General features: G+C 42.7%; 1 protein-coding gene across 6 annotated transcripts in view; it reads right to left on the bottom strand.

Moving 5' to 3' along the window:
- Positions 1–2,259: 2,259 nt before the first annotated feature.
- Positions 2,260–10,149, bottom strand: part of ATP8A2 (ATPase phospholipid transporting 8A2) — a 318,328-nt gene continuing 310,438 nt past the window's right edge. For all 6 annotated transcript variants that reach the window (XM_027652089.1, XM_027652079.1, XM_027652098.1 and 3 more), the window contains one exon: positions 2,260–9,411. In XM_027652089.1, coding sequence (XP_027507890.1) covers positions 9,314–9,411 — 98 coding nt within the window. In that variant the 3' untranslated portion in view covers positions 2,260–9,313. The remainder of the gene's footprint in view (positions 9,412–10,149) is intronic.

The following is a 10,149-nucleotide window of genomic DNA, read 5'->3' as shown; positions in this document are numbered from 1 at the left end:
TCCCCATTTGCCCTGGAGCTCCTTCCTCGGTATGGACAGCCAAGAACCAGCAGTGGCTTTCAGTGATGTTTCAAGCCTTAATTCTCCACAGCTGTGTACTTCTGCTGAGGAGGGAGCAGGACAAACCTGCTCCTTGCAGGTTTCCGAGGACCTGCTGCACCCCAAATGCTGGGGGAACTCAAAGAGGCACAGGGCTGTGCTGGAGGGAGGGCTGGTTCTAGGTGACTGGGTACTGCTGCAGCAGCACTCACAAAAAGGGATTATGTTTCTTAAATCTTCTTCCTTAACATTCCTCAACTGGACCTTTCTCAGTTACACTTTTATTTTTTAATGTTCCCATTTCAGACTTGAGCATTAATCTACAGGTTTAGGGGACTTTGATTCTCCTTTGGTCTGGTATGAGGCACCCAAGAGTGCCATCAACACTTAGCAGCTGCTCCAACAAATATTTGGTTCTGGGACATGAGCACTAGACTCTCTCACAATCTTGCCTGTCAAACTGTTAAGAGGGAAAGTCTCTGAGGTGATTAGTCAACTAATATATCTAATAAGGGGTTTAAGGAGCAATCCATTACATTTAACAATTCTGAGAATCATTTCCCTTTTCGTGTGCTGTACAAGAGACGACAGTGCAGGGAGCAGTTGGCTAAGCATCGAATTCTCCCACCACCAACTGAATAAAGCTTATGTAAGTTTATCATCAATTTTACTTTGGTGTAATTGATTGCCCAGATGTGTGAGAAGCTTTTACATATAGTGCACTTCCTGCTGCTACATGCTTGCAGGCTGGACTGCTGCTGCGGAGGCCCAGAGAAGGAGCACGCATTTAGTGCAGCACAACACAAGGAGTTCATCACTCTCTATTTCTTTGCAAAGGAAAAGCATATACTAGTTCTGGCTTTTGGGATAAAAGTGTTTTGAAATGTGCTCAAGCAATGACTTGTAAAGGGAAGAGGGGAAATTTGGCTTACATATTTTTGTTTCCTAATTTAAAAAACCACCAGAAACTTGTTTTAAAAAAGCCTCTCTATGCTCTTAAAAGTGGTTGTCAGCAAACTACAAGGAAACAACCTATTCACCAAGTTATAGCACCCTAAGGAGAGAAAGTTTTAGCCAGACTATATATAAATATGCATTTTGCTCCTGATAAAATCTGTTTAACTCCAGCATCTAATAATATTTGGACAAAAAGATCTCTTTGTTAAAGCTCATACACTTTTACTTTCTATAGGGATCTTACAATGCATGTTCCCCGTGGTCACCAAAAATCAGGTAAGGCTAGCATTTTCTGCAAATTTATCTTCAGCCGTTACTTGCATTACCCCTCTGGTGTTCCAGCCCCCTCTCTTTGCAGCAGGTCCAGCACAAGGGACAATGTGATTCACAGCTCACTATGAAAAAATATTTGTTAAATGGAAAGAATATATTGTAGTAGAGAGGATCACAGCTTGTGTCCCCCGGAGCATATGGATGCAGTGCTGCTGGGGAAACAAGAGCCTTTGTGTGGTGCTTCACGCTGTCAGTCTTGCTTGAGGCAAGTGAGCTTGAGAGTTACTTCTCCAGGTATGGTAACGTGAGTTCAGCAGCACCAGCTGAGCACCATCAACAGAGAGTAGATGTGATATTTCTGAGCAGGCAGAGGCAGGAGAGATCCTGCCCGTATGCTCAGGATAGTTTGGAGGAAACCAGTCTGCCACAGTCTTGCCTCACCTCACATCTCTCTGCTTATCAGACCATGCTCCCCCCTCCAACACAAGAGCATGCAAGCCCAGTATTAAAAAAGCCTCTTGCAAATTTAGCTGCAAGTAAGGAGGTAAAGGAGGTTTTAGGGCTTAATTTTCCTCTGCTGTGTCTATATGACTTAGTTGGGACAAAAGACTTCCAAGGTTTATTTTGGTGAAGCCTTGGTGAGATTGAGTGTATCATTTGTAGGAGAATCTCTCTCCATCTATCTTATATAAGAAGATGGTTTTCACCCTGGAGATAGTATTCAAATACCATGCACCTGCTGTAAGCTCAGCAGAACCATTCTTATTTTGCCATATTAGTCTTGCTTTGGGGCCTGATTTGAGACCCATTAAAGGAACTCAAGCCTTGTCCTAGGCACTAACAAGCAGGCCCTTAAAACACACCCAAAAGGCCATGAAAAAATAAAAATAATCCATTCACCAGCTTTTCAGGCTAAATCTCAAATACATTTAGCATTGAACTCTTGCTGCAAATCTTGTGGGGGGATAAAACAAACAAGCTTTGGTCCACTGGATTGCTTTAATAAAAGGTTTATTGGAAATATTTTTGTGCAGACATACAACAGTCAACAATGCTGTTCAAAGCTACAAATTGTCTAAGTTTCTTGAACCTTCTAAAAATACAAGTAAATGACCTTCATTTGTATTCAGTCTGGAAGGGAAACAAACTCCACTGTAATGTGATGCTGTATTTAAACTACCAAAGGACATTAATAGGACCTGAAAATGGTAACACTTCTAGAGGAAAAAACCCACACACCACTGCTGCTCTGCTGGGAGCCAATTAAACATCCCCCCACAGCATCACTCCTCTCTGCATATCCAGACTAAAACGTCCCCATCTGAAACAATATTTAAGCAATTCGAGTACAGATATGACAGACAAGTGAGCACATGACTTGGCTCGCTGATGAAAAAGATGCTGTTAAGATCCTGTCACTCAAGACGCTGAATATTTGACGTCCCAGTGCAATAGGCTGCACTTTGGGGGCAGGAGGAGGGACAGGGGGAGGTTTTCAGATCAGACAGTTCTTCCAACACACACATGCACACAGTCCCAGAGGGCTTGGCTGCCTCATTGCTGTATATCTGGGGTCCTTTCTTTTTTTTTTTTTTTTTTTTTAAAGAGTTTAGAAACAACTTTGAGCAACTTTCCAATCTAGGAGGTCTTGACCGTAAGAAAAGCAAGTACCCTCATTCCCTTCCTGAATCAAAATATCAACCAGAAGAGCAAAGGAGAGCATATGCACGGTCTGGTAAACTCCATGTTTTCTAAGAAACCCTGCAGATGTTTTGCAATTGATTAATTTATGCCAAGATGACATCTGGAACATCTTCGCAGGGAAGCCACCCAGTAAGGTAGTTAGAATTTAAAATAATCATGTCTTTCTGTTAATGTTGGCTTTTTCCCTTGGCTTCATCACTCCATAATTACAGGGTGCTGACCTTCCAGCTATGCATAGGGACAGTTTGGCAATGTATTAGACTTTTCTTCATCATTAGACCTCTGTTTGACTGCCCAGAGCTGGGCTTGACCACACAGAATTTGTCATTTACCCACTTCTATTTCTCTTTAGTAGCTACAGAGATGCTGAAGGAGAACGAACCCCTTGTGGCAGACTTCAGGAGAACTTGTCTCACCTTCTTCATATATTAAGGTAGCCTTTGGATAAACACCAGTACTCAGCTGCTTTACCTTCAGTAAACACCACAAATGAGCAGGCCATGAATCCAAATGAAACAACTTCTAGGCTTCACACTCTATCACAAAAAGATCCAGGTCCCCAGATTAAAAAGTCTCTTGCACCGGCCTGAGGGACAGGAACCTGCCCAGGAGCAACACCTAAGAAGTCCCATTAACTCTTCATGAAGGATTCTCAGTCAGGACTGAAATAATTTCAGTGCTCAGTTCTGGTGGGTTCATGAGGAAAACAGTAGCTGGGAAACAATTTAGCAATCTGTCATAACCCATGAAACAACCCACTAGAGCCAAAGTATGCTAAGCAGGGGGCACTTCTGGCAGGGACGCCTTTCCTTTTTCCAAGCCCAGGACTCAGCTTGGTACCAGAGAAACTCAGCTTCAGGAAGGAACCAAAGAAGAAAGCTTTATCACAGCTCTTCAGGGAAGCCTGAGGAATTCCTCCCTTCTCTAACCTCTAACAGCAGCAGTGGTCTTGGCCAAACTATTCTGTTTCCCAGTACCTTCACCTCTCCAGACACCCAATCCGAGAGCACATTCCTGGCCAGATAAACTCAGTCAGGCTGTCAGGGCTTTCTGCAGGTCACTGAGAAGTAATCACCTTTGGGATTCACTTGTGGGGCCAAGCAGCACAGGGCATTTTCTGGTTTTCATTTGCCAACAAAGCTCAAGGCCTCCATTAATCTTACTGCTATATATGGAAAAGGTACAGAAAGAGTTATTTTCTGTACCCATATGGACTTATTTTGATGTCTCCTATTGTACTGACCTGTCCTGTGGCTTTCTCCAGACACACAGCTCTGGTCACAGATGCTGAAAGGTGGTGAAGGCTCTCTTGGGTGTCTATAGGATATTGAAGATGAGAGATCTGAGCTCTTTCCTTCCTGGAGTTATTCAGTTTGAGAAGTCAGTATAAGCAATATTCTAAGAGTAGGAAAAATGAAATGGGAATAGAGTTGTATTAACTGTGTTATCAAGCCTAAAAGATTTGCCCCAACCCCACAGAGGACAAAAAAGCTTGAAAGAAAAAAATCAGTGCGTATGGTTTCACCAACCCAGAAAGCTCAGCACCAGGAAGAATAAGCTCCAGAAAGAAACTGCCTCTCTGAAAGCTCAGGTCATGTCAAAGGTCTCACCTCACCAGCACTAACAGGTAACTTCCAAGGAAGCAGGGGCCATGCTCCTGGAACAGCTCATTTTACCCCTGCTGCTGCTGGCAGAGTCCCACTGGCCACTGTCTACGATACAAAAACAACTACGCTACCATGCTGTGGAACAGTCAGCTCCCTGTGGCTGCCCTTCTCAGCCTGGCTGGAGACCCACACTTCAAAATGGGATCTCCTGCACAGAGAGCTTCTGAGGAACAGTGACATGTCTGCAGATAAGCAACATGCTAAAGAGAAGAATCACTGTCTGTCAACTTGCCCAGTGACACGATTGCTCACACAGGGCCTTACCGGTGCGATGAGAGTGGGCTGTGTACAAGTCCAGCCATCAGATTCATGACCTCCTGAGCGGTGTGGAGGGACAGTTATGAGTTATGGCTAGGAACAACACTTGGATTTGAAATCAAACCTCATTTGATAGGCACTTTAGCTGTGCCTCTAAGAGCTGCCTGCTGGACAGCCTCAGGGTCTGGATCTACTTGGTGCTCAGCATTCTCAAGGAGGCACAGAGCTGCAGCATAGACACACTCTGGAAGAAATGAGTAAAAGGGTCCTTCCTGACAGGACAGAAGGAGTCCTACTATCTAGACACTGAGGAACATGAAGGGTCAATGCTGTGTTTCAGAAGCAGAAGCAAACTGTTACCCAGATACAGCAGTTATATAGCACAGGTATAGCACAAATTCTCCTCTCTGACCCCTCAGGTATTTCATACCGTCACTGTTTCTTATTAGACTCAACAAGACACAAAGAGCTTTCCTGCAAACTGATTGAAGTTTAATGCATTGATACTGGGTGGATCCAAAACTAAGGTAAAATTATCCTCAGTGCTTAACACTATGAGAAATCTGACAAATCTGAAGTGCTTCTTGGGGGCAAACACCCACTGAAGGGCTGCTCTGCTTCAAACTTGAGCTGTGAGGTGTAATACCAGAAGTACAGTCAGAGCATTTAAAGATGAAATTAAATAATTTTTTACAAAACCAAGGGACAATGTAAATAGGACATCACTAGTTTTCACTGATGACTAGAGGCAATGTGAAACAGCAGATTTAGTGAGTTAGCCAAAAGGACAAAATAAGCTTGCAGGACAGGGACAGTGTAAGGTCCATGCACCTCTCAAGCTCTTGGGTTCTCCATACAGGGCCAAGATGCAGCCAGTGTGGACACTGACTACGTCACATTCCCTACATTTCACATATTCTGGTCCACCTGAGCTTTCTTATTTGTGACTTTATTATTATGACTGTCTCCCACACACTCCATTACATGCTGTAAAAATAATGTAATCTTGGTAAGAGGAGACTTCCCTGCAGCATCTGCTATTAGCTGCTGGCTGAGGCAGGGGACTGCACAGTTTTGGCATGCACTGAGAGGCATGTGGTCTAGTGAAGCGCAGATTAGCGAGGCTTGACTGTTATCTTAATTTACAGCCCATATAGTTCACGTTAACTCTACACACATTTTTAGATACATTAGCAGCTTAGTTTGACCTAGATACTTTTATTGGTTATTCGCCATTTCTCCTTGAGAAGTTATTACTGACTTCCCATGCTAGCTCCCTACAGCAAGACCTGAAGCCCTGTCAAGGAAAAGAAAATGTCAACAGACTTCTCAGCAGTGCTTAGCTCAGGCTCCCACTCGCCGGCTTCAATTTGCTACTAGGCAATCATTAAAGGAACAGCAGTTTCTATGCAAGCAGTTTCTATGCAAGCAGATTCCAGTGTTACAAAAAGCAGCAACTAGATCCATGTTTAATTTAGGTAAATCATCACTCCCTTCTGAATATTCAAACCCACCTCCTTTTGGTCAGTGCAGAGAGCTGCCCAGGAAATCCTTTTCTGATCAATCCTAGGTTAAGCCTGGACGGTAACGCAGAAACCTCCCATTCCTTCTGCTCTGATACCCTGTCTAGTTGATAACACTTTCACACAGTGCTTTCAAAGGCTGCTGTTACTGCTACATGCATTTGCCTTAATGAACAAGGAATTCTGTTGATGCAGAGCAGCTGCCATCCTTTTGCTGGAATACACCTCATCATTGTTCATGAAGACAAGCAACTCCAACAGCCAGTCTACAGCGTATTACAATACATTAATTCCCATAATGACTCCAAAGAACAAGAAGAATGCCAGGTCTTGACCCGGGTGGGTTCTACAGAATTAACTCAGCTAGAGATTAAGGCCTTACAGTGATGATAAAGTCTGACCCACTAGCCCCAGTGTCACATACTGTATAGCCCTGCGACAAATCCCATGTGCAATTCCCATTGAGCTGACAACCAACACACGTACCTCAGTCTAAGCCACCATTCACTCTGGGGAGGGTCTGTGTTTGTGACACACACTGACCTCAATTTACAGGGAGGTCAAAATTATACAGCCCATAGTCTGCACTAATAAAATAAATCACATCAGATGACAGCTTCTCCTCCCCAGCATTTCCCATTATGTTCTGTAAATTTTATTGGAGTAAGTTAAGAACAGAAAGACTCCAGGATCCCTTCGATTCTCTGCTTAACACGTTTACTTGCCTTTCTTCATTATCCAGAGGTTTTTAAAAGTTTCTTTCTGCAGCCTCATGAAAAGCCTCCAAATTGTTTACATACCAATGTTTGGTGTGTGGCTTAGAGTACAAAGACTAAGCTGATCTTATTTTGTCTTGGTGGGAAGTTAATTTTCCTTGTGTTTTTACAAAAGGAAGAAACAATTAGCAGTTCTGAGGAATGGCTTGCACCACACATTTCCTAAATAAATTTGGGTTCTAAATAAAAGGAAGTGTTTAACAGGTTATATCAGCATTAAGATTTAGAAGCTCCTGGGATCAGGTTTACTCTCCCCTTATTTATTCTCTGCACTAGTATTCATGCCTTTAAACAAAATTTATCTCCCAGAAAATACACACATCCACACTTGGCCCCTTGACATTCATGCCTATGGCAAAATTACTTGCACGTTTCCCCTACTGCACAATTGTCTCATTAGCACTGCAGAAAGAAGGTGATGACTTTTTCCTCTGTGCCATCAACTTAATCCAAGACCAGTCCTGACTGGTGCTGCAGGAGCAGCCTTTTTTAACACGGAAGAGGACTCTGAGTCTTTGAGGTGGCACTGGGAATTGAATTATGACACTTGAGCACTGGCATTTACTCACAACCCTTAAGGAAAATTAAGCCAGTTGGCCAGTCTGGTGCTTTCCTTTCCTTTCCTAAACATAAATATTCATATTCAAATTGCTTTCGGATATATTTAAATCAATAAAAAAATCTGGATGATGGTCAATAGGGCAAAAAACAACGCCAACTTTCTAAATACACAGATGTAGTATATACATTAACCACAAAACCTGGCTTAAACACAGCAGTATTTACTTTATACTATTCAGAAACATGGCTTGGCAACTAAAATTAATAGAACTTGTCTGGAGGACAGCATAAGCTTTCTAAGAGTTCTTTCAGCTTTAACTTATGCGCCAGTTTTTGCCTTTTTTTTTTCCCCCAAAATCCAATCTATGCAGCAGCACGCCTGTCCCACTGGCACAGCAAGGCCGTGGAGCCAGCATTTCTTCCAGGGCTCACGGGTCTGAAGCCTGGGGAGCCTGTTGATGGATTAGATCTAGAAGAGGGACAGGTTTGGCTGAACAAACAAACAGCAGGTCTTCTCTTCACAATGACCAGCTCTGTTTGTGTACATGTGTGTGCACACATGTGTGTAAACCCTTCCTAACTTTTCTTCGCAAACCTATCCTACCTGGCCAGGGAAATGCTTCTTTAGGGTTACAGCATCAGCCTCCTGTGTGGATGCATATCTTCATATCTGACAAGATTGTACCTTTAAAGTTCTCGCTGTTTTGTTCTACTATTAAAGTGGGAGTGGGATTATGGAGGGAAATCCCTAGCTACATTGGAAGTGCACATCCAAATACATCATGAAGCGTTAGGAAGAGGCACCTATTTGAGTTAATCTTTGTGTACAACGCCATGCACTCAAAACAGCTGCCCTGCCAAGCTCTCTGACTTCCACATCTTGGCTTTGTAAGTAAGCTATTAATTGGGTTTCAGAAAGCTAAGACAGATCCCTAATAAATCCTGTAAGAGGGCATGAATATTCTAAGTAATTGTTTGCTATCTTGTGTTATTCTGTCATAAGAAGGCAAATAAGCATTTTTAGCTACAAACTGTGTTGCAATCAAAAATTTTACACCAAATGGTCTGTTAAAAATTTCAGCCAAATTAGTAAAGAGTGAATACTAGAAGGAGTAAAGTCTGCATGCAGTTGTGTGCACTTGGTCTGTGTGTAACAAAACAGGAAATCTCAGCACCCCGTTCCAATTAAGCAAAGGCTTGTTTCTCATGGAACATAAATTTTTTGCTTTTCTCCCAGAACAACCTTATGCTGATGTTTTAAATAGTGGTAAAACATTGTTTTTAATTTCACACCTCACATAGCACAGTCAAATGCTTCATAACAACATAAACAAAACTTTAGGCAGAGCTTTGCAACTGAAGTCAAACAATGATTTCCCCCCACATTATGTACTCAAGGTTTGCAGGGAGAATACAGAAACTTGTTGGCTAAGGCCACAGAAATGAGTTCTCTGGTGTTCTGGCTGCTGCCACCAATTCTAGTCAAGAATGTGTTAACAGTGGATGCATTGATCCAAAATCCCATTATTCCCACCACCTATCAAGTAAAAACCATTTATTCTATTTCTGTTCTCCTTTTGGTTGTATCGTAGGATCGAACAACTTGCGACTGGGAAACAACACCGTGTTCTTCTTGAGAAAATGCATACCCATCTGAAAAAGCAAAGGAAGAGAAAAAAATAAATCACTGGAGTAGAGCTCAAGGGCACAGCCCATTTTTAGAAACAGGTTTAGGCATTACTGAAGTTACATGATTGAGACTGCAACCATCTTCATTTCTGTGCTGCGCTTCTGATGCTTACAGCTGCGCACTGCATTGCCCACGTGGCATAGAAAGGATGACTGCTGCCAGCTTCATCCTGCTGCTCCCCTCCCCAGACCAGTTAATTTATACAGTCAGCGACTCCCTCTGTGTTAGCCTTGAAAGCTACAGATTGATTTGAACACACGTATACTCCTACAGTGGCAGAGCTTCTTTAAAGACTTTAGAGAGAAACAGAGATCTGCATTTCAGCTCGACTCCTCTACAGTTTGCTTGATATCAGCAGTTCCTCTGGAGAAACATGGAAATGTCTAGCCTGCAACTGGATCTTTGTCACATCCTCCTCTTAACTCCATTCATCCATATTTTGCATAGAGCAAACAAACATATTCTGGAGGTCTTTATTTTGTTAATCCTGCTAGCTAGCACAATCCTTTGGTCTCCCTAGAAATTACTCAGATGAAAATAACCACGCACATGATTTCTTTTGAAGTACTGTGGACAAGGCAAGTGACATTTCTGACATCATCTGCAAAACACCACAATGCTGATAAAAGAGTCACAAAAGCTAATGGGCCTACATGGTGAAACACCAGACAGACTTGCAGACATGACCCTACAGAAAATTC

The sequence above is a fragment of the Corapipo altera genome, unplaced genomic scaffold, assembly GCF_003945725.1.
Source record: "Corapipo altera isolate COAL_440 unplaced genomic scaffold, ASM394572v1 0, whole genome shotgun sequence".
NCBI classification, from domain to species: Eukaryota; Metazoa; Chordata; class Aves; order Passeriformes; family Pipridae; genus Corapipo; species Corapipo altera.
Note: the sequence above shows the minus strand (reverse complement) of the source record. Positions and strands in the feature narration are given on the sequence as shown.